We start from the raw sequence: 25,454 nt of genomic DNA, 5'->3' as shown, positions 1-25,454 counted from the left end.
GGTCTGTCTGACAATGCTTCTGTACGCTGGGACCTGGGCAGGGCCGGACGTCGGGCAACGTTGTTTGTAGTCGTCTTCCTTGAAGTACTTTGCCAGTTGATGGTCCGGATTCCATTGGAGTAGATCTGTAGGCAAGAAGACCAAGCCAAAAATCGTGATTCATTTGAGTGCTTTTCTTTAAAATCCTCTTAACTACTTGCACGCCTTTTTCCGCCAGATCGTTGGACTGGGGGTACCGAGGGCTGGAAGTGGTTTGGTTGAAGTCGTACCTTCGGGCAAATGCAGCAAAAGAGTGGCTAGAAAATTGTGGGCCATTATCCGAACAAACTTCAACTGGTATGCCATATCTAGCAAAAATTGCACTTGTTGCTTCAATAACCGTCTTTGCGGTAGTATCTTTTAGCAGCTCTACTTCAGGAAAGTTTGATAATGCGTCGTAGACGCACAGGTATGACCGTCCACCATGCTCAAAAATGTCGATGCCGACATGATGCCACGGTTTATCAGGTACTGGGCGTAACTTTAACGGCTCTTGGGGCTGTCTGTACGCGTACGTTTTGCATGCAGAACACGCCTGTGCGAAAGTTTCTATGTCACGGTTTATTCCTGGCCAGAAGACGAGATACCTGGCCGGTGATTTGCATTTATTGATGCCCAGATGGCCTTGATGAATGCGTTCCAAAGTTTCTTTCCTCATCGTAGCCGGAATTACAACTTTGCACCCTTTTAAGAGGACTCCGTTCACGTGAGAAAGCTCTCCTTCAAAAGATTTCCAATGGCCTTGGAGGGCTTTTCCTGCCGCCAAGTCCACAAGAACTTGCTTTAATTCTTCATCCCGACTAGTTTCCATAGCCAACCTCTTCCAGGTGTTACCGGTGACAAGTGAAGAGACAACACTTCATTCGTGCACTTCAGTGTCGTCGTTGATGACGTTTTCCGCGATGGGTCCGGTTGTTGCACGTGACAGCATGTCAGCGAGAAGCAGTTGCTTCCCTGGTGTGAACTGAAGTTTTACGTCATAACGAAGAAGGCGCAGGAAAAATCGCTGCAACCTCGGGGGCATGTCGCCAATGGCCTTCTGCGAGATGGCGATCAAGGGATGGTGATCAGTTTCTAGAATAAACGGCCGACCATAGACAAAATGGTTAAACTTCTCGCATCCATATGCCGCCGCCAAGGCCTCCTTTTCAATTTGCGAGTAATGTTGTTCGCACTCTGTAAGTGCCCGCGAGGCATACGCGACTGGCTTCCATGTATCCTGGTGGCACTGCAATAGCACTGCGCCGATTCCGTTTTGCGATGCATCACATGACACCTTTGTTGCTTTTGTTCGATCGAACACGGCTAGTAAAGGCGCTCTACTTAAACTTTCACAAAGCTGCCTCCACTCTTCAGCGTGATTAGGCGTCCAGTCAAACGCAGTATTCTGCTTTATAAGATTTCTGAGGAGCATCGTCCTTTGGGCCAGTGACGGCATAAATTTGCTGAAATAATTCACGGTTCCTAGCATCCTCTGTACTGCGAGCTTGTCGGTCGGCTGTGGAATTTGAATCATTGATTTTGTCAGTGACGGGCTTGGTTTGATGCCTTCCTGGTCAATGACGTCACCAAGAAACTCGATTTTACCGACACCAATGGAACACTTGTTCGGATTAAATGTCAGACCACCGCGTTCTGCTGCTTGCAGTACCGACTGCAGGCGCCTGTCATGCTCCTGCCTCGACGACCCCCACATGAGTACATCATCAACGTATGCTCTGACCCCAGGAAGGCATTCAACAATTTCATTTAGCGTTTTCTGAAATACCTCAGGCGCCGATGCTATACCAAACGGTAAGCGCAGAAATCTGTAGCGTGTGAATGGCGTTGCAAAGGTGCAAATTCGTAAGGTTTCGTTGTCCAACAGAATTTGGTGAAAACCAGAGTTCGCGTCAAGACGGGTGAAAACTGTAGCGCCCACTAACTCTGCCTCTATGTCTTCTCTTCGCGGCATTGTGTAATGTTCTCTCTTGATGCATTGGTTAATCCTCCTGGGGTCGATACATACCCGAATTTTCCCATCCTTCTTTCTAACAATGACCAATGGGCTTACCCAGTCCGTAGGCTGGGCGACGTTGGTTATGATGCCTGCGCGCTCCATGCGTCCCAGTTCTTCTCGCAAGGGTTCCTGTAGAGCCAGCGGCACTCGTCGGGCTGCTTGGACGATTGGCGTGGCGTCGTCACGTAGAACCATTCGATAGACCCTTTCAACGCACCCAGTTCCTGTGAACAAGTGGCGAAAGTTCCTTGCGACTTCCTCGGAACTGTTTCGAGATACTGCGTCTATGCGGGACACAAGTCCAAGATTTTCGCTAGCCTGTAAGCCCAGGATGGCCTGATGCCCCTTGGACACCACGAAGAAGTCGAGGACGGCGCAACGATCACCTAGTGCTAATTCTGTACGAATGACGCCATCATGCTTGATAACCCCTCCGCCATACGAACGTAACACAGCGCTGCTTGGTTTCAGGGGCGGTTTCGGGCGAATTTTACGGTAGCATCCGAGAGGTAGTAGATTTGCTTGCGCTCCTGTGTCGACCTTGAATTCAAGTGGTACGTTTTTGATTTGGCCGACAACTGTCCAGTCCTGTTGGTTTCCTGCGCAGCTTGACACGTCCAAAATGTCAAAGTTATCTTCACCACCCTGAAGTTCGCCAATATTGGCAAATCGTCTGCAGCAGATAGCAAAATGATTGGGGCGTTGACATTTGCGACATGTTTTCCCGAATGCAGGACACCTTTGTGGCGGGTGCATACGTGTGCACTTAGGACACTTGTAATGCCTGGGCAACTCACTTTGTTTACTTGGGTGTTCCTTATGCATCGCGTCAATGCGGCTTTCGTCCCGTGCCCAAACTTTTTGTTGCGCTGCCGTCGCTTCAGCTGCTTTAGCAACCTGCTCAGCCTTCAGTAAATTCAGCGTAGTGTCCCGCAGCAACCTTTCTCTAAGTTTCTCGTCATTAGTTACATAAACAATTTGGTCCCTAATCATTGCATCCATTTGGGAGCCAAAGTTGCATGCTCGTGCCTGGTTCTTTAAGTCTCGCAAAAAAGGTTCGAAAAGCTCACCAGGGGCCTGGACTCGCGTACGGAAAACGTAGCGCTCATGGACTTCGTTCTGCTGAGCTGCACAATATGCATCGAACTTCGCAATGACAGTGGCGTAGTCACTCCTGCTCTCGTCTTCGCCAAAGTTGAACGTGTTGAAGATCTCGATGGCTTCCTTGCCTGCAACGCTCAGTAGAAGTGCTGTCTTGCATGATTCCATTCGAGGCTTGCCGGTTGGCTGTTCTGACGCGGCGAGAAAAAATTCAAACCTGTGCTTGAATGCCTGCCAGTTCTTGGCAATTTCGCCAGCCGAGCTCAGCGGGTCTGGTGGCTTCAGGAAGTCCATGGGGCTGGTCTTGTAGTATAATCGTCGGTTCACCAAGACTGGACGTCGGCGTTCATCCCACTTCTGACACCATGTATCGTGCGGTGCCGCAGGCAAGACATGACAAGAGGCTCCAAGCAAGGGGAGCGGAAAGCGTCCCGTTTATTCAACAGTCGTGTATATATATGCTAAGTGGGAGAGGGTGTGTTCCCTCACTACCATGTGTCATGGGCGGTACGGATATCTGTCACGTCACATGTGCCATAGATGCGAAGCCAGCGCCGCGCCAGATACGATACAGGGTCTACAGTTTCATGGTCTGCACTGCAGTTGCGAGGTGAACTGGAGGCAGCGATGGAGGAGGTGCTTGAGTTGAGTAGGAGTGGCGAAGCTACAAACTGTCAAAGTAAATTCCTGTGCGCCCCCAGGCGAACACCAGGGATCCAATGATGCAGCACGAAGTTTGGTTGTGACTTTGGGAACATGGGCACAGTTAGACACGGTCTTGGCATGGTAGAGGTCTCGGCACCAGACACCAAGTCCAATGGCTTCATCTCTGCTCCTGGTGCATGGGCTTCATTTCTCCCATGTTGATCAGCACCTTCCTGCGTGCGATAGGGAGAATGCAGTGACCATGCCTCTGGCAGGTCGCCCTGGTCCAGTCGGAGGCACGAAGCATGTGACGACTTCACTCCTGTGCCTGTAGTACTGGTGAACTCCTTCCTCCATAGTATGGTGACTTGTTCTTCACCATTGGGCCGAATTCTTCTTTTCTTTTTGCCTTTGGCACTCCTGGGCAGGCCACTCATTAGCTAAACGCTGGAGGTTTTGAATTCATGCCCGTTGCCACCTTTGTTGTCGTCATCTTCTAATTATTTCTTTCGTGCACACGTGCAACTGTAGTGTCTCGCCATCATCTTTGCATGGCTGACCCACTCCAATCGTGGCACTCCCGTGCTTGACACATCATATCCCTTAACTGCCAATGACAAGACAATTTGCCATGACAACGAGCGCCATCTGGTGCCAATGATAAGTTAACTCGTTGTAAGTTTTTGGCAATTATTGCATATGTGTATGTGTTCAGTTTCTTGTAATTTTGACAAGAAAATATACACAATAACTATTGCCAATTTTTGTCGCACTGCTAAACTTTTTTCAGAATTTTTCGTGGTAGGTAAGGGGTTAAGGATGAAACTAGTATACTGTAAGCAATCTGGATTGGCAAGTGAGAAAAAGGAGGCTGCTGCTTGTTTTGGGATACCCAGAGCTCATGATTGATCTTGAAGTCAAAAGAAGCTATTCTCTACTTAAGGAAGGCTAGAAAAGGCTTGAGGCACAAAATCAAATAAGAACTAAGAAGAGACACAACTGCACATCCTTGACTTGCTGAAGAAAAGGACAAATTTCCAGCAAAAACAATTGAACAATTGAAACTAACAGATGCTTCTACCGCAAATTGAAGTATTTTCGATTACTGCAATGCTCCTCCAACAAATTTTGGATATGAGTAGCCGACCTATCTTTCGAAGGTGCTGGCACTTACTCGTGCACAGAACCATGTGGGTGTTGTGTGATAAAACCCACTTATAAGACTTCTGTTGAATGAATGCATAACGGTGACCCAAATTTCTGATATCGTACCAGATCCTGCTCAATTTTTTGGACATGATGTGTGCGCAATGTTGCTAAACAAGATGTGGTGGCCATGAACAAAGTAGCTGTAGTTTAGGTTGTTGCCTCACTTAATTGCAATCTTAAAGTGAAGATTCTTTGGGGTGTCAGACAGGCTTTGATGCTACGTTGATCAGTTTCTGTGGAGAGCGGCTTGGTTCAATGAACGTAACATTTGGTGTCAAGGTACTTTTGGTGATACCAAAGGTTATGTTGGCCAGCCACAGGGAATGTGAAAGCTTCGCTTACGCTGGTCACCACAGTGTGTTGGAGCTGCATATTTTATTTGCTCTCCTTGTGCCATACGGCTTCTTTGAAGACAACTTCATCGATGTAGCATCAAACCGTACAAGTGGTTGCCAGCCCTGAAGTTCAACGAAATTTTTTTTTGTTGCTGAAGTTTGTTTTTGTGTGTGTCTGATTATACAAACATATTTTACGACACCTTTAAAAAAATAATAAATAAATAAAAATTAATAAAAATATTAAAAAATAAGCTGGCGGTGACTGTACCTTGCACGAAAGGTCGAATTTCACTGGCAAAATTTTCATATAGTGAAAAACATGACTGATTTTACTGACTTCATTAGTGAAGTTTAACTGGAGTGCTAACAGAGGTGGCTTAGGCTGACAGACGCACGTCAGCACAAACGTGAGCTTCAGTGCTAACACACTCATTTCACACTATTGTCTTCCTTTTATCGCCTTCATTTCTTCATCATCATTCCGCTGTCTTCACTCTGTCGTTACTGTGTTGTTAGTCATCACGCCGCTGTCATCATTCCTTTGTTGTCATGCCATCATAATCATGCCGTTGTCATTCCATTATTATCAAGCAGTTGTCATTCTGTCGTCTACAGTCACCATGTTGTCATCATCATAACATTGTCATCATGCCATTGTGGTCGTTCTACGATCATTGTGCAGCCGGCATCGTACTATTGTCATTATGTCTTTGTCATTTCATCATCATCATACAGTTGTTGTGCTGCTGTCACACCATTGTCGTCATTACTTTCTCGTCATTCCATCATCATCATGTTCAAGCACTGCAAGTTTATGTTATGTGAGGCATTTCCCTGTGAAAATGTGTCAGATGTGGTTGTGTGCTCTGTAGTTGCAAATAGTCACTAAACAAGAACTGCAATCTTCATAAACAGCAATGAGAGCTTCACTTAAACCATTTCCCAGGGCGCATGGAATCCGCAAATATTTTTCTTTGCAATTTGTTCACTGTGCATATTCATGCTATGTATGTACTAATGTCCATTGACTCAAACAATTGCGTTGATATCAACAGCACAGTTGAGTGAGTGAGATTTGTTGACAGAGACGAGGAAAGCCTGCTGATTGCTCTAACATGTGCATGACACCTGAACATCAATCAGCAGGGTGACAAAGAAAGGAGAAGGACTGGAAACATGGCGACAGTTGTTTCCCAAGTGTGTACAGTGCTTGAGGAAAAGCTGTAGAGAAGCAGTCAATTCAAGTTAAAGAATGTAATATTTTTCTTTTCAGTTTTGTTTTGGTGTGAAAGTAATGTGATGTTCCAGTTCAGGTCTGGTTCAGGTCTGGTTTGAGCCAAGATCATGGTTTTTTTCCTAATTTCAGATTAGCTTGAGCTTGAAATTCTGTATCCCATGCACTGATGGCTTTCAAAACTTGCACCTGTGCTTGTCTCCTTGCTGCCACAGGCTGGCAGCCACAGGGCGGGTGAGTGCAACCCTGAGCCGTGCCCCATTTGCCGGAATCCACTGGGCACCCGTTGGAGTGTGATGCAGTGTGGCCACAACTTCTGCCTGGACTGCATCAAGATGGTGTGCAGCACTCCATCCTCCATGCGCAGTGGCAGCCTGTTGTGTGCCGTCTGCAGAAGCAGCTGTGCTCATGGGGATGTCTTCTATGTCCAGACCACTCCGCCATCGGCCCCACAGTCCAGGTTTTCCCTCAAGGTGCGTGCCTCATCTTGTCTGGCCACTGTGACCCTGCATGGTGGGAGACAGTTTTCGACACACACTTGATGTTGAGAGAAGCAGAAGGGAGAAGAAAAACAAATGCCAATAGCTAACTGGAAGTCACATGATTCCACACCCACGTGACGTCTGAAGGCGCGGGTGGTTTAAAATAAGACTTTAAAATAAAGGAACGCACAGAACGGATTGCCCTTAGCATGGAGAGGCAACACAGGTGGCGAGGGCAGCCGTTACTGTAGATGCAGCGGGTTATATCAGTGCTGTGTTTACATGGCACCATGATTGCACCTAAATAACTTCGTCAGTGCTATTGCAAAGTAAAGAGCAGGAAAGGTCTACCCGGAGCGAGTTCGTTGCAGTGCGTCCATCTCTATAGCTTCAAAATGAGGATATTTATTTAAGCTTATAATTAAAAAATGAGTTTACAACGGCACATATATTGCTTTTGTGCCTTTAATTCATGGAATGCATTGTGAATGTTCTGACGTCTTACTTATTCCGTCAGCAAAAGCTCATTGTATGTCATGGCATTAGCACACAAAGTCTATGGCGATGTTGTTGCAAGCTTCCCAATTAACAGCCTGCTGTTAACAGTGCAAAATGTGGACAAGAGACGAGACAAGAAGACAAAAAAGAAATACAAAAAAAACAACGCTTGTGGTGTCTTCTTGTCTCATCTCTTGTCTACATTTTGCGCTGTTAACAGCAGGATGGAAAACCAACATGCCCAAGCTGCTATTCTAGCCAATTAACAGTGTGCAGAGGTCTCTCAAGGAAGCTTAAGAGGCATGCGCACTTAACTTTGTATAACTTTATACTAACATACCAGTGGCCAGGAGTATAAAATCAACACAGAATAGCCTTTGACTGTAGAAGCAATGACTCGTCATACGGGAAGTCAGTGTAATCGTCATGGCATGGGTCGAGTGAAGGGCTGCATGAATATGAGACTGATTGACATCTCAGTTGTGAGGAGACATGGTTTACCTGCCGGCAAAGCGATCGCATTGAACGCTTGGAAGGAAGCGTTCGGGAAAGATTAACCAGGTAAGAGACAGGCCCGGAGAGTTTCCACCCGACTTTAGCACATTCTACACACTTGTGCTCTCGGCAGAGGTCAAGTCCCCTTTGGCGGTCCAGTTTTTGGGCGTTCATCTTATCCTCTTATGCGCACTCCTCCACATATTAGGTACACAAGTTATACTGCTGAATTACAACAGTAATTTGAAACCACATCAACAACATGGCTAGTCTTGCGCAAGGAGCACCGTTTGTCTCAGCAGATGAACATTGTGAGGAAGATGAGATCGCGTGGAAATATTGAAAAAGAAAAATGCAAGGAAAGAAAATGGGCAGTGGATAGGATACCTGGAGAGTGAGGGCACTCTCAATTCATTCGAGAGTGTCAATTGATTGAGAACTTGCAGCAGTTAACCTGTCCAATGAGTCAGCACGTATATCGAGGCTGAAAAAGATGAGTACAATTATGGGTGGGAGTCTGATATGGGTATCACACGGCACACTTTTGATTGCTATCAAGCCAGGTTAGCTCATTGTTGTGCCGTGCCGTGCTGGCATAAACTAATCATGTCGTGCCGGCACCCATATACGTCAGTTGATGTCATTTTGAATGTCACATGGAGACCACAGAACTTGGATTATTCCCTCACAAACTCGCTTGTGTATAACTGAATTATCAACCTGGAGATCAGTTCGCCTCTTGAGAAGCCGCTTTGCATCAAAGTCAGGGCACTCATGCTCTGCAGATTTGACGCCGCACATGGTTGGCTGGAGCGCCAAGCGTGTTGACTGGGAGCTTTTCTGGTCGCTATTGTATTAGCTGAAGCAAAGGGTTTGGCTGGCTTGGTTGCATCTACAATTGAGTCTATCGCGCGCACGCACACACATGCACGCACACACACATATGTATTTCGTATTCGAACCTTTCCGCATTTAATATGCTTCATCGCATAACACACTGTACTGTGGCAAAGCTAACTTTATGCAGTGATGCTTCTGGTGCAAACACTTCTCATGCTTCACTTCACTTTACTTCACTTTATTACCTTAAAAACCCCATTAGAAGGGTATTACATAAGGGGTGGTTAATAAAATAAGCATTAGAAACAGGCGTTCATTTTGAGATATGGGTTACAACAGCTTCAGTAAAGGCAGATTTGCTTGTGATGGCTGCGATGGCGTGTGGAAGGCCGTTCCAGTCCCTTGATGCTCGAATAAAAAATGATGCTTGAAAAGTGGTGGTCCGGGCACGTGCGCGTGCAACTTGAAGTGGATGACCGGTGCGATGAGATATGTATGAAGGGGGCGTGATGTACGGTGGGCGATTTAGGGAGCTGAAAAAAAAAATGAGCAGAAAAGAGAGAGGGTGGCAACCTGTCGACGGAAAGAAAGCGTTTCCAAGCCAGATTGCACTTTCATCGATGAAATGCTGATATCATATGAATATGAAGATTGAATGAACCTAGTAGCACGATTTTGCACAGCCTCAAGTGCATTTATGATATAAATATGATGTGGATTCCAGATGGGAGATGCATATTCAAGTTTCGATCTTACAAATGATTTATAGGCCAACGCTTTTACTTGTTGTGGGGTATGACGCAAATGTCGCCTAAGAAATACCAGTGATCTATTAGCAGCTGAGATGATGTTAGTAGCGTGCAAGCGCCAGGACAGATCACAAGATAGGATGACACCGAGGTATTTGAATGATTGGACTGATTCTATTGGAACATCAGCAATGGTATAGGTAAATGTGAGGGGGTTATGGCTGCGAGTGAAAGGCACGAGTTTACATTTGTTAGGATTTAGGTTCATTAGCGAGCGATTACACCATTCTTGTACATTATTGAGATCGTTCTGGATGAGTGTGTGGTCAGATGTGTTAGTAACTTTGTGGTAGATTACACAATCATCTGCAAACATGCGAATGTTGCATAATACCTGCGTTGGTAGATTGTTAATGTAAATTTAAAAAATAAGTGGTCCCAAGACGGATCTCTGGGGGACGCCTGATGTTACGGGGAGTCTGCTAGAATAATGGTTATTAACACAAACAAACTGAGAGCGGTTAGTCAAGAATGCTTCTATCCATTTTAGTACATCGGGGTGTAAATTTAACTGAGACAATTTTAGCAGCAAACGTTTATGAGGAACTGTGTCAAATGCATTTGCAAAATTCAGGAATATGGCGTCAGTCTGAAGGTTACTGTCAAGGTTAACATGCAGGTTGCAAAGGAAAATTGCCAGCTGTGTTTCGCAAGAGTAGCCTTTTCGAAATCCGTGCTGACAAGGGTGAAAAAAACAGATTGAGTCTAAAAAGTTCATGTTATGCGAGTATATGACGTGTTCCATGATTTTGCAGGGGACACTAGTTAATGATATAGGACGATAATTTAATGGGGTGTCTCTGTTGCCTGATTTGAAGACTTGAACGACCTTGCCCACTTTCCAGTCGGATGGTAAGATGCCTGTAGGGAGTGACTGCGAAAACAACAAAGTTAGGTACGCAGCAGATACATGGTTAATATTTTTTAAGAGTTTGGAATTAATATCATCTACACCTGCTGACGATGAAAGCTTGATGTTATCAATAATCGAAGTGATTCCGTCTGCCGAGAATATAATTGGCGACATACGCGCAGTTATGTTATAGTAGATGTGGGAAGATCTGGAGTTGAAGTCTTGTTAGCAAATACAGAGAAAAAGACTGCGTTAAAAATATCAGCATACTCGCTGTTGCTGACCACTTCGCCATGTTCATTTAACACGCTGATCATGCACGCCTCCGAGGGTTTATTATTTGCCAAAATTGACGAGGGCTGTTCGTAAGCATTTTAGGCAGTTCATCGTGGAAAAAGCAGAATTTAGCTTTCCGTATAGCCCTCAGATAATCGTCCTCGGCCACAAAATATTTCTCCCAAGCAGAGCGGTGTCTGTTTAGTTTGGCTGAGTGGAAGAGACGTTTCTTTTTGTTTTCAAGTCGCTTAAGCGTTTTAGTGAACCATGGCTTGTTACGATTTCCGCGGAACGTTATTCTCGGTATGAACTTATCAACGAGATCACCTATTTTGTTTTTAAATATTGACCAGTTTTCATTAATAGGGCGCGTAGAACATAACCTCATGAACGTAGGAAGAAATGTGCTCAGATCTTTATTAATTGCATCATAATTACCTTTATTGTACAGGCGGATGGTTTTGCTGACTAAATGGCGTTTCACGGGTTGCAACGAAAATGTGGCGTGAATTACTTTATGGTCGCTGACTTCAGGTAGATATGCTATTGATGATAAGCTTTCCGGATTACTGGTTAGGATGAGATCTAAGATGCTAGAAGTGCTCAGTGCAACGCGTGTAGGTTCTGATACAAGTTGGGTTAAATTGAAATTAAGGCAGAAATCCACAACATCTCTGGCAGGCTCACTGCCCATAGTTATGGGGACGTCATTGCTCCAGTCTACTTGAGGAAAGTTAAAATCACCAAAAAGGAGGACTTCTGCTTGCGGGTGTTGATTACTAAGGTCACTCAAACTGTTATTAAGTTTAAATGAGAAATCTGGAATATTATTCGGAGGCCTGTAGCAAACACCTAGAATGATAGTATGGGGGGAAGCATGAATAATTAGCCATAATACTTCAAGATCAGAAGTGATGTTTTTGGCTACGGAGCACGATAACTGCTGGTGCACAGCAATCAGTACACCGCCCCCCGCATGCCTTTGCGATCTTTTCGGTAGACATGAAATTCCGGTAGGTTGGCTAGTACTTCTGTGTCTGTTATATCTTCTGTTAGCCACGTTTCGGTTATCACCATTATATTACTGTTGGATGATAAAACAAGGTTAGAAAAAGCGTCACGTTTGGGAAAGAAACTGCGTGTGTTGGCAAAGATTACAGACAATGATATGTTAGATTTGGGCTTGACAGTGTAGCAGAAATTTTTACGACAGGGAAATTGCTATATTATTTCTTTGACAGACTGCGTTTGCTCGTCGTAGACGTAGCGCTTATGGCCCATATGCAGTGTTTTGAATCACAAAGAAAAAGGTAATGATTTGCTTTTCGTGACAGTTATGAGGTGCCTGCGAGCGTTTTGTACTGAACGAGTGAAATCCTCTCCAATGCTGAAACTGGTTCCTTTGAACTTGCGGCCGTTAGAAAGAATCAATTCTTTTGTTTTATGGAAGGTGAATTTTGCTATGACAGGACGGTGGCGGTTAGTACCTGTGCGATGACCGAGACGATGTGCGCGCTTAATTTCCTTTAGCTCGATACTAATATTCAGATGATCGTGGCAGTGCTTGATGATAAGTTGCTCGGTCTGGGCAAACGCCTCTGATTCGGTTGATTCAGGGAGGCCGTAAAAAATATGATTATTGCGTCGTGACTGGTTCTCGGCGTCATCAATACGTGTTTCAAGCCTGTGTACCACGGTGGCCACTTGAGCGGTAGACATTTTGACGGTTTCAAAGTCAGAGCGCAGGGAGACAAGATTTTGATAATGCCCCTCTAGATCAGTCATGCGTTTGCCCATATCAGCAATAGCTTTGTCTGTCGACAATAAATGAACTTTCAGGTCTTGAACCTGACTCATTAATTGCGACTGTCCAGCAGACAAGTTCTTCAATTCAACTAGTAAAGCGTCGGAGTCCGGCCCCGGGTTGCTTTCAATATCGCCCGACATCATCAACAAGGCACGATTTACATGAGAGCACTCAAGTGCGACAAGAAGGCAGCAGTGCGGGCTCGGCAGCTGAAGCAGGAAATAATTGCTAGACTTCTTACAAAAAAGACTAAGCTTTACCAACCTGCATGACAAGAGTGAATGGTTTAGCGATCTGCGTCTGTGCACAGCCGCCGAGCCGACAAGGCGCCACCGGTAGTGCCTGCTCTTTTGTAGTTTACCGTAAGGTTGATGTCGATGACGACAGGTTCGTCCATGCTGCATTGAGCACCACCGTCTTCAGTAGCGGTGTCATCGAAAACGCAGATCCGCCGCTCCCGACGAAATCCAGGGGCTTGAAGGGCGGTGCAGTTGAAAAACCAGGGGCGCACATCAAGGAGGGGTGACAGGCAATCCTGTCAGTTTCACCTGACGAAGCACGATATTGCAGCGGGGCTGCCAGGGAAGCCATCACTAGGGCTGGAAGCAACAGGCGCACGAATGCGCGCTGGAACACCTGCATGACAAGAGTGAATGGTTTAGCGATCTGCGTCTGTGCACAGCCGCCGAGCCCACAAGGCGCCACCGGTAGTGCCTGCTCTTTTGTAGTTGACCGTAAGGTTGATGTCGATGACGACAGGTTCGTCCATGCTGCATCGAGCACCACCGTCTTCAGTAGCGGTGTCATCGAAAACACAGATCCGCCGCTCCCGACGAAATCCAGGGGCTTGAAGGGCGGTGCAGTTGTAAAACCAGGGGTGCACATCAAGGAGGGGTGACAGGCAATCCTGTCAGTTTCACCTGACGAAGCACGATATTGCAGCGGGGCTGCCAGGGAAGCCGTCACTAGGACTGGAAGCAACAGGCGCACGAATGCGCGCTGAAACACCTGCATGACAAGAGTGAATGGTTTAGCGATCTGCGTCTGTGCACAGCCGCCGAGCCCACCCTTCTTCTGAGTCTAGTGAACACCTTGTTAGCACATTCTTATTCGCGTGGCGAATCATGTTTATAAAGCAACAAAGTTCCTCCAGTGTATAAAATCGAATTATGCACTTTAGAAAGCTGAACTATGCAATGCTCTTTAGACTGTGTTTGTGTAATGGCTGCAACAACTAAATGATGATTAAACATGTCAAACAAAATTATACATAAGTTGTGACAGAAGCAGGCTGTTCTCTTGTCTTTCCAATGTGCAGACAAGAACTGATGGTGACTGGGATGCAACTATACCTTTGCTAAAAATAAAGTAAAGGTCCAATTAGGAAAAAAAAATATGTTTACAGCCAGAATGCACATAAAAATTGTAGAAATCTTCCTGGCCAGACTTCAGGGTAAGTGCCGGGTATCTCAATGTTTGCATAAAGCAAGCAGAGCAATAACATTTGGCTTTTGCAGTGAGCACTAATATAATTAGGTGGTCTGCAGTTCTTAGCTGCTGTATATTTCATTTCATTTCATGTATTTGCCCTAAGGGCCCAGAATAGGGCATTACATTGGGGGGGGGGGGGGGATAACAACAACAAGAAACTTCAAAAGCGGGGTTATAAGCATGAAGATTAAAACACAAAATAAAAAAATAAAAAACATAACTGTTTTCAGCATTAAGAAGATACAGTGCATCTAGTAGTAGCATGGCATAATGATTATATAATGCAATAACAGAAGATCGAACTACAACAATATTTAGAATAATGCAACAAATACTTGACAGTGATCAAAGGTAGTAGGGTGCTCAAGCAGGATAGCATCGTAGTTTAGAAAAGATCAGCTGGGATGGCAGGCTTGCTCATTAAGGTAGTTTAGTAAAGCCCTCTGCAATAATGCCCTTGTGGTGCTGCAGGTAGTTGTATAAATAAATAAATAAATAAATAAATGAATGAATGAATGAATGAATGAATGAATGAATGAATGAATGAATGAATGAATAAATAAATAAAAGCCGATTGAAAAGAAGATAATTCCTTAATGTTGACAATGAATGGCGGAAGGGCGTTCCACTCAGTCATTGACAAGACTAAAGGTGAGTAAATATATTTTAGTCTATGTGAAGAGTGGGTATACCTTGAGTTCGTGGTCAATACGAAAAACAAGAAAAATAACAACAAATACCAAGAAAAATTCCGTTCATCTAGAAATCTCAGCTGAAGTAGTTTCAGTGTTGTTCTGCATAACCAGCCAATCCTAGCACGAAAATACTAACATAATAGAATAATTAGAAGCAACAGGTGCGTATTGTTACCCGACTGTGAATCGTCACATATATGACGATCGTATTGTATTACGATTGTGTCATCATACATGTAGGCGCAAAAACGGTAAAATCAAGAAGCACTGCAGGAAAGTAGACATGGTTTAGATGCACCGGTTTAATAGAGGGAACAATGAATAAACTTTATCACTTCAGTAACACGATTAAGCACGCTGATAAGAATGTCCTAACGAGATGTTCACTTGATTCGGTAGCATGAGCAGGCTTTGCACCAGCAGCAGCATTGCACGAAGGGAAACGTCTGTCTGCACACTACGAACATTTGTATGCACTGTTCAGGCACACACACACATATGAAAAGGAGCAACTTTAGCAATGATAAACTCAGATAGAACACTCATAGCCAACACTGCAGGCTCTATTATTCGCAAAATGATGTTGAATGATGCCGACTGTTGATGAAGCCTCTAATAAAGGTCTCTAACATGCGTCAACCGAGCTGCGGTGATAGTTCGACGTAAGGTTGTCATCACATCTGGTGGTTTCCTTTTGTTCGTTTTTCCTTTCTTTTTCTCCCAGCTCCACCTCCTCTCTCGACCTCAAGTGTGTGCCAAAAACCGTTTCCCCTGCATAGTGGCCACAGAGTTGTCCTGCTTCACAGAAACTGTGGCCACAGCTAGGAAGTTGTCATTTACACTCCCTGAAAGGTACTTTGCAGGGTGTTACATAATGGAGAGCAAACTTCTAAAAATGGGAGCAGTGGTAGGTCATATATTTATCTGGAGGGGAGAAAAATGGACACCTATTATGCTGGCAGGCGCTAAAATATAAATAAAAGAAGGTAAACACAAGCGTAAGTCATGCCAGACAGAGTAACATATATTAATGCCCTGCTTATAAGTTAGGAATTGTACTCAAGCGTAAGTCATGCCAAACAGAGTAACATATATTAATGCCCTGCTTATAAGTTAGGAATTGCACAATCTGTGTAACATCATGTTCAAACACTTCATTAGCATAAATAAAAAAGAAAAAGATACTCAGCATTAGTTGGGTTAGAACCAACAGCCACATGGCTGGTGATTCAGGTGCTGAACCTCTATTTCACAACTGCATTGCATTGGCAGCTGGTGGCATGCAAATACTTTCGTATATACAGTAAGCCACTATATAACGAACTTCAGTATAAAAAAATTTTCTATGTAATGAAGCATTTAACTTTTTATAACTTATCGTGCTTAGGACACTTGTTTTAAACCTCAATATAATGAAGTGTGTTTATACACGATTTCAATAGAATAAAATTTCATGGCCACCACAAAGGAATGCTGAGACAAATAATGGAAGCTTGCCCAGATGCAGATAGTTGGATGGTTAAATTACATGTGGCTGCTTGTGAACGCCCCTTTCAAATCGAACCTAACTGAAATCGACCGCCAAAGAGGAGCAGCGTAATGTGCAGTATAATGTCCAACTGTGGCAAGATCCTATCGCGCTCCACGCACTTTATGCTTTAGGTTCGAGTGGAAGCTTGCGAGGGTGAGCTGTAAAGGACGTTGGTTTTATGAGCGCAGTCTTCCCTCACAAGCAAGGTGAGGGAGGGGATGGGCTGCAAGCTCGCAGTAATGCAATCGAGCTCACGCGAAGGTGGGGGAAGGAAATGGGGGTGTAGTTCGATGCGTGTCTCTTTTTCTAGCGTGGCCGTGGCTGTGCAGGTTGAGCACATTGACAGCCTGTGTGCCCTGTTTTAGAGGTGATCTGCTGCATGTGCAAAGACTGGCGTGGCATCGTAGGCTGTCCTCTGGCACGTTTAACACTGGAGGTGGCGTAATCTTGAGTTTAGGATTTGCATCGTAGCGAGAGGCAGAAGAAGCATTCGCTCCCCGCTGCCTACGTTTTTCATGGAAACATATCATTGACACGGCATGAAACCGCATCATTCGTTGCCGGCTCTCAAATTGAACAAAATCATTTTTTCCTCATTCAGATTTGCATTTTTCCAATTGCCCGATAATTCGGAACATTTTGCAGCCACTTCCGTGTAGGAAAACTGCATCGGCGACTGTACTTATTTGCATGAAAGATCTAATTTAAATTTTAAAAAATTCGATATAACAAGGGTAATTTGCTGATTTTACTGATTTTACTGTTATACCGAGGCTTAGCTGTATTTGTATTCGATTCGAAAGACACTGTTACTATTCAACATATTCGAACCTCTAAAAATTGCTTGTATTGGTTCTCTAAGTCAGCTGCGCTGTGGCACAGGCGTATTATGCAGTGATGCATGCAGAATGTAGTGGTGAATCACATTGGTCATGCAATGAAGCATATCAAAAGTAAGAAGGGGGCACTGTCACAGGGTCTCTGCTGGTCACCCGAGACTACCAGCTCAAGTACGCACGTTGTGCTTCTTCTTCATGTATCTGAACAACACGAGCTGCCTTGTGGAAACCTGTCTGCTACTAATCTGGCTAAGTGTCTAAGAATGTGGTTTCCAAACTGCAAATTTGACCAAGTAGCAAGCTTAGAAATGTTTTTAGGCCATCGTTCTAAAGTATTGAGTACCACTAGAATGTTTCCATGCCAAACTAGATTAAAAACCTGGCTTTAGAAGAATCAAGAAAAATTTCAACACCAAGGAACCCAGATATGTCCTCGATAGTGAAAGATTCTGAGGAGGCTCCTTCCATTTCAGCACTGTTGATAGACTTTGATAACATCCTCAATCAGCAGCAATTTTCACTTGCTTCTAGCAGCAATTGAGCATTGAATACATGTAATCTGTCGTAAAAAATGCCTATTTTTGGGCCGCCCTAGGAAGATTTTAAAGCGATAACTGTAGCCCACGATTTCTGATTACGGTATTTACAGGGTTTTCATTATAAAAGTACTATTCATTTTCTGGGAAAAATAGATTTTTTGGCCGAACCTGCTAAATGGTTAAAATTCTTCAATATACTCCCTCCCTGCATCACTAGACTTGTGGAGACGTGTCTGCCACACCTGGAAGGCACCCTGAAAGTCCTCAACGGGAATGTCTCCCAGGAACGCTGTAACATGCTTTTGGATGTTTTCCACGGTCTCCCAGTGCTTTCCTTTCAGTGCTCTCTTCAGTCAGGGAAACAAAGAAAAGTTGCCAATAACCAAGTCAATAGCCAAGTGTAAGGGGGATAGGCGACCACCGGCGTGTTGCTCAAGGCCAAGAAGTTGATAACGATGAAGGACGTTTGGCTCCAGGCATTGTCATGCTGGAGCTTTACCGTGTCTTTGGTGTCAGCCCTCGCGCGCGCAACTCAGCATTTCAATCTCTTGAGCACCTCCAGGTAAAAGGCTGAGTTGACAGTTTCTCCCCGCAGTACAAACTCAAAATGTATGATTTCTTGGGCGTCAAAGAAGACAATGAGCATCGTTTTGATGGGAGACTTGCTCTCGGACAACCAAGTTGCAGTGATTGGCAGAAAGGAGGGGTATACTGTCGCTCGCTCCTTCATCTGTCTGTTCGAGCTATTCACTTATGTTAACAATCACTCTTAGTGTTCTGCTTAAGTTTTTTCCTTCCCTCACATTCATTGCCCTCCCATAATTCCTTTTCCTTCCCCCTCTTAGTGTCGCTCAACTGCCACCTGCTGTTGTCTCCGTTGCCGTCTCCTTTGCACTTTTTCTCTCTACGTTTTAAGTGCCTGCTCCTGTCACCAGACACCTCCATGTGCACGGCTGACAGTGTTTTCGGCACTGTGCCAAACTCGCTACCTTTGCAATGTGTGGGGATGCGCGATTCTCCCGCGTTTCCTGAGATCTAGTTTTCATAGCTCGTCTCCTACAGGGCGGCTTCGCCGCGTGGCTTAGCGCCCGCGGCGGTCGGAGTGGTTGAAGCGCCGTACGAGAGATGGCGCGAGTGTTGCGCTGCTGACGCCGCCTACCGGCAGGGCTACTTGGCCGCGGAAAAAGGAAGGCTCGCTCTCTTGGGCGGTGGGCCGGCGAACGCAGCGGACGTCCCGCGCGCACGCCGATCCATGCTTCTGCGAGACCGTCTCGCATGGCCGCCTTCGAACGCACGACCGTTCGCATGACCGCACGCGCGAACGACCAGGCGTTGGGATCCAGCATGGGGCGAACATATTCGCTCGTTATCCGGTCGCGGTGAGTCGGACTTCTAGATTTGTCGCGTGCCCATCGGCATGTTTTGTGGATAGCAACTCGGCTAGCAGGCATTGATCTATGAAAGGTGCAATAAATGCCCTTGTGGTTGTTTGCTCTACTGTGTTGTCGTTCCTTTGTGCCAAGAGCACGGGAGGAGAACCCCACAAATGCCAAGAGCGCTGTTGGCTGTATACTTTGATTCGTCCAGCACTGAGTCTCACAAAAAGTGTAACTCTGAAAGTGCGAAAGCATGTGCAAAGATCAAACCAATTATCTACCGGACGGCATGCAGATCATATCGGATACGCATGTTCACACATGCTGTCCCTGCAGAGCATTATTATATAATTTAAATTGAAGCTCCGTGCAACTCTGTCATACGAAATCGTGTATTATATACATAATTCTTGTTGGTCAGATTATACAATGCCTGGGTTATACAATGTTCTTGCGTGGTCCCGAGAAAGTCGTATAATTGAGGTTCCACATTAGACGGTGCTGTGTGGGAGCTGTAACGGTTGTACTGTGTAGCTTTTACTTTGCAATGAAATGTGCTGACAGCACATTTCATAGTGTGGCTCATGTCTCCCTGCATGAACATTGCAGTGGTAAAAGTTTTAAGGCATGAGATCCTTCTTGAAGTAGCTTTAAATTATTCAAGCACAGAAATTCCTTTCCTAGAGAAAGATTTATTTTATTTAAATATAGTTTTGGAGAATGGAAACACTACTGAATAATAGTTTTTGCCTAGCTGAGTTCACGGCCATCCGCGCACATGCGATTGCAGAACTATGAGGCCAGAACCGTTTAGAAATCGTTCTATATTGAGAGGAAAACACTTCTATCATGGATAAATCAAAGAAGTTTTTAGGCATGTAGGGCCCTTGGGGCTGTACTTGTTGGCGATAAGGTAGGCTTGCCGCCTGTGGGATTATCTGGCTGAGCTATGTCGAATGCCCGGTTGCCATAGTTGGAAGTTCAAATCCCGCCATAAAATTTAATGTTTATTTTTTTTACGATGATGAGGTTGAAATTCACCTCCTCCAATGAACAACATCTGCAGGCTTCGAGTGATGCCTGTCACCGGCAAAAGATGCCGAGAGTGAGTGGGGCTATACTAATCCAGGTACAACCAAATTAGGAAAGCCCACTAAGCTTCAACAAGACACTTCCTCACCAGAACAGGAATTGATCTCCCTGGTGCAGTATTTGGCCACCCCCTCCCAAATGGCTCACTCAATTACCCAATGGCCCTCAATCCCCAGCAACAGCGAAGCACCTGAACAAGGCGGCGGTCAGACCTGTAACACAGCAGAGGGTGCTAAGAATCTCTGGGTCCGGACAGGCCGCCAATGGAAACTGACCCTTGCAACATTTAACACCCGAACCCTCTCAAGCTTAGCAGGACTCTTTGAGGAACTATCAGACATTGTTTGGGATATCATAGACCTTAGTGAGATTAGAAGAACTGGTGAGGCCTATACATTGCGGAATAACGGACATGTCATCTGCTATAGAGGTCTCCTAGATAAGCAGCAATGTGGGGTAGAATTCCTAATCCATAAGAACATAGCAGGCAACATTGACGAATTCTGCAGCATTAATGAGAGGGTAGCTGTAGTCGTAATAAAACTTAATGAGGAGGTATAGATTACAGGTAGTGCTAGCCTACGCTCCAACATCAAGTCACGATGATGAGGAAGTAGATCGGTTTTATGAAGATGTTGAACTAGCATTGAGAAAAGTTCAAACTCAATATACTGTAGTAATGGGCGACTTCAGTGCAAAAGTGGGGCAAAAGTAGGCTAGTGAACAAGCAATTGGCAACTACGGCGTTGATTCTAGGAGCACTAGAGAAAAGATGCTGGTAGAATTGGCAGAAAGGAATGAACTTCAAATAATGAACACCTTTTTCAGGAAGCATAGCAACATAAAGTGGACCTGGAAAAGCCCTCATTGTGAAACAAGAAATGAAATTGATTTCATACTTTCTGCTGATCCCAGCATTCAGCATAATGCAGGATGTAGAAGTGATCGGTAGGGTAAAGTGCAGTGATCATAGGTTAGTGAGGGCTAGGATTCACTTTAATTTGAAGAGAGTAAGAGTAAAGTTGGTCAAGAAGAAACTGGCCAACCTAGAGGCAGTAAGGGTAAAAGCAGACAAATTCAGGCTGGTACTTGCAAACAAATATGCAGCCTTAGAACAGAGAGATGAAGATGAGATAGAGGTAATGAATGAAAACGTAACTAGGCTGGCTTCAGAGGCAGCAATAGAAGTGGGAGGCAAAGCACCAAGGCAACCAATAGGCAAGCTTTCCCAAGTAGCAAAGGACCTAATAAAGAAACAACAAAGATTGAAAGTGTGCAACTCAAGAGATAAGATAGAATTTGCGGAACTGTCAAAACTGATCAACAAGGTGAAAATAAGTAATATTCGAAACTATAACGTGAGAAAGGATGAAGAAGCCGTAAAAAATGGACGCAGCCTGAAATCAGTGAGAGAGAAACTTTGGCATAGGACAAACTAAGATGTATGCACTGAAAGATAAGCAGGGTTATATCATCAGCAGTCTCTAAGATATAGTAAAAGCAGCGGAAGAATTCTATACCGACCTGTACAGTACCCAGAGGAGTCAGGATACCTCAATTAGAAACAGTAATGAACAGGATACAGAAACTCCTCCTATAACTAGCGATGAGGTCAGAAAGGCCTTGTAAGACATGAAACGAGGAAGAGCGGCAGGAGAAGCTGGAATAACAGTCGACCTAATCAAAGATGGAGGAGACATAATGCTTGGAAAACTGGTAGGACTCTATACGAAGTGTCTATTGATTGCAAGGACCCAGAAAACTGGAAGAATGCAAATATTATACTAATCCACAAAAAGAGAGACATGAAAGAATAGAAAAATTATAGGCCCATTAGCTTACTCCCAGTATTATATAAAATATTTACCAAAATAATATCCAATAGAATAAGGGCAACACTGGACTTTAGTCAACCAAGGAAACCGGCTGGCTTCAGGAAAGTATACTCTACAATGGATCACATACACGTCATTAATCAGGTTATAGAGAAGTCTACAGAGTATAATAAGCCTCTCTATATGGCTTTCAGCAGTCATCGAGGCATTACGGAATCAGGGTGTAGACGAGCCGTATGTAAAAATACTGAAAGATATCTATAGCGGCTCCACAGCCACCGTAGTCCTCCATAAAGAAAGCAACAAAATCCCAATAAAGAAAGGCGTCAGGCAGGAAGATACAATCTCTCCAGTGCTATTCACAGCGTGTTTACAGGAGGTATTCAGAGACCTGGATTGGGAAGAATTGGGGATAAGTGTTAATGAAGAATACCTTAGTAACTTGCGATTTGCTGATGATATTGCCTTGCTTAGTAACTCAGGGGACCAATTGCCATGCATGCTCACTCACCTGGAGAGGCAAAGCAGAAGGGTAGGTCTAAAAAATAATCTGCAGAAAACTAAAGTAATGTTTAACAGTCTCAGAAGAGAACAGCAGTTTACGATAGGTAGCGAGACACTGGAAGTGGTAAGGGAATACATCTACTTAGAGGAGGTAGTGACCGCGGATCTGGATCATGAGACTGAAATAATCAGAACAAGAATGGGCTGGGGTGCATTTGGCAGGCATTCTCAGATCATGAACAGCAGGTTGCCATTATCCCTCAAGAGAAAAGTGTATAACGGCTGTGTCTTACCAGTACTCACGTACGGGGCAGAAACTTGGAGGCTTACGAGAAGGGTTCTACTTAAATTGAGGACGACGCAACAAGCTATGGAAAGAAGAATGATGGGTGTAGCGCTAAGAGATAAGAAAAGAGCAGATTGGGTGAGGGAACAAACGCGAGTTAATGACATCTTAGTTGAAATCAAGAAAAGGAAATGGGCATGGGCAGGACATGTAATGAGGAGGGAAGATAACCGATGGTCATTAAGGTTTACAGACTGGATTCCAAGGGAAGGGAAGCGTAGCAGGCAGCGGCAGAAAGTTAGGTGGGCGAATGAGATTAAGAAGTTTGCAGGGACAACATGGCCACAATTAGTACATGACCAGTGTAGTTGGAGAAGTATAGGAGAGGCCTTTGCCCTGCAGTGGGCGTAACCAGGATGATCATGATGATGATATGGTTTTCATAGACTACGAAAAGTCATTTGATTCAGTAGAGATACCAACATTCATAGTGGCATTACGTAATCAAGGAGTACAGAACACTTACGTAAATACTTGGAAAATATCTACAGAGGTTCTACAGCTACCTTAATTCTACACAAGAAAAGCAGGAACATACCTATAAAGAAAGGGGTCAGACAGGCAGACACAATCTCTCCAATGCTGTTCATTGCGTACTTGGAAGAAGTATTCAAGCTATTAAAGTGGGAAGGCCTAGGAGTAAAGATCGACGGCGGATATCTCAGCAACGTTCGCTTTGCCGATGACATTGTTCTATTCAGCAACAATGCAGACAAGTTACAATAAATGATTGGAGACCTTAACAGAGAGAGTGTGAGAGTGGGGTTGAAAATTAATATGCAGAAGACAAAGATAATGATGACTAGCCGGGCAAAGGAACAAGAGTTCAGGATCACCAGCCAGCCTCTAGAGTCTGTGAAGGAGTAAGGAGTAGGGATAATGTTTGTGCGTCTGCTCGACGTAAACGCGGCCTACTGAGACACAAGCTTAAACATTCTCCTCCATCCGTAAAACAATTGGCATTCAACACACTCGCAAGGTCGCGATTAGAATATGCTTGCGTCGTCTGGGACCCATTCACGAAAAAAGATATTAAAAAACTGGAAAACATAAACAGGCTTGCCGTCCGCTACATGTATAATTGTTATGGACGTTAGGACTCTCCCTCTAAATTGATTAATGAAAATAATATTGCCACCCTAGAATCCCGAAGGAAGATAGCACGCCTAAAATTGCTTTTCCGCCTTTGGAAAAGGGAACTACAACTTGGTCATTCACCCTGTCTCCAGCCGCTACCTGCTAGAGCTACCAGAAATTATCACCCCTACAAAATAACCCCTATTTTCGCACGTACAAATTGCTTTAAATATTCCTTCTTTCCTAGAACAATAAATGATTGGAACTCTCTGCCGACCGATGTATTCCTGTCCAATAACATATTACATGCCATTGAAAAACTGCATTTCAAATAAACGTGTGACCACATGAGTACTTTCATGCGTGTTAGCATGAAAAAAAAAAAAAAGCCTGTGTAAACTGGTACTGTAAGTATTTCTCTCCTTTCAATTCAATCCCTTGCATTGTATGCTTGTAGAATGTGTTTTTTTATGTATTTATATCATCCTTCAATGTACCTCATATGATTCCATGTATTTAATATTTCATATGCACTTCTTTTCTTTGAACGTATTTAATTACGTTACTGTATGAACGTATTCCCTCCTGCCTGGGTCACAAGTTGGCCTGCAGTATTCTGTAAATAAAATAAAATAAAAATAAAAGGTTTACCTAGGTCAATTAATCACAGGGAACCCTGATCATGAGAAGGAAATTCATAGAAGAATAATATGGGTTGGATCGCATACGGCAGACATTGCCAGCTCCTGACTGGAAGCTTACTATTATCATTGAAAAGGAAGGTGTACAATCAGCGCATTTTACCAGTGCTGACATATGGGGCAGCGACTTGGAGACTGACAAAGAAGCTTGAGAACAAGTTAAGGACCGCACAAGGAGCGATGGAATGAAGATTGCTTGGCATAGCATTGAGACAGAAAGAGAGTGGTTTGGATCAGAGAGCAAACGGGTATAGACAATATTCTAATTCACATCAAGAAAAAAAAAAATGGAGCTGGGCAGGTCTTGTAATGCACCGGTTTGATAACCATTGGACCATTACGGTTACAGAATGGGTACTAAGAGAAGGGAAACAGAATCGAGGACGACAGAAGACTAGGTGGAGCAATGAAATTAGGAAATTTGCGGGTGCCATTTGGAATCTTTGGCGCAGGACAGGGGTAATTGGAGATCGCAGGGAAATGCCTTCATTCTGCAGTGGACATAAAACAGGATGATGATGATGATGATGTAACGTCACTACTCCCTCGGTTGGGTGGTGTGAGTTTTGAATTTTTAAAAAGGTATTCGGACCCTTTAGGTGCAATTTTCTCATAAACTAAGTCTTTTCTTGGTACAAAACAAGCATTGTAATGTTTCTGGAATGGTATGTAAACAGTCCACGCCGACTTAGTATTTGCCTTTAGTGTCCCTTTAAAACGACTGTGTGGTGTAGCTGAATTTAGGTAACCAGCCACCATTGTGCTACAGCATTTCTTACTAAAATATTGGGTGAGCATTAGAT

The 25,454-nt window shown here is 44.4% G+C and overlaps 1 protein-coding gene and 1 pseudogene across 5 annotated transcripts in view; one reads left to right on the top strand and one right to left on the bottom strand.

Moving 5' to 3' along the window:
• LOC126521592 (E3 ubiquitin-protein ligase SHPRH) overlaps window positions 1-25,454 on the top strand; it is a 314,627-nt gene that overhangs the window by 237,818 nt on the left and 51,355 nt on the right. For all 5 annotated transcript variants that reach the window (XR_008610294.1, XM_055065743.2, XM_050170285.2 and 2 more), the window contains one exon: window positions 6,781-7,038. Coding sequence is in view for 4 of the 5 variants with exons in the window: in XM_055065743.2 (XP_054921718.1) it covers window positions 6,781-7,038 (258 nt within the window). In the remaining variant the exon portion in view is untranslated. The remainder of the gene's footprint in view (window positions 1-6,780; window positions 7,039-25,454) is intronic.
• On the bottom strand, window positions 12,000-13,029 carry LOC140219144 (uncharacterized; annotated as a pseudogene).

The sequence above is a fragment of the Dermacentor andersoni genome, chromosome 6, assembly GCF_023375885.2.
Source record: "Dermacentor andersoni chromosome 6, qqDerAnde1_hic_scaffold, whole genome shotgun sequence".
NCBI classification, from domain to species: Eukaryota; Metazoa; Arthropoda; class Arachnida; order Ixodida; family Ixodidae; genus Dermacentor; species Dermacentor andersoni.
Note: the sequence above shows the minus strand (reverse complement) of the source record. Positions and strands in the feature narration are given on the sequence as shown.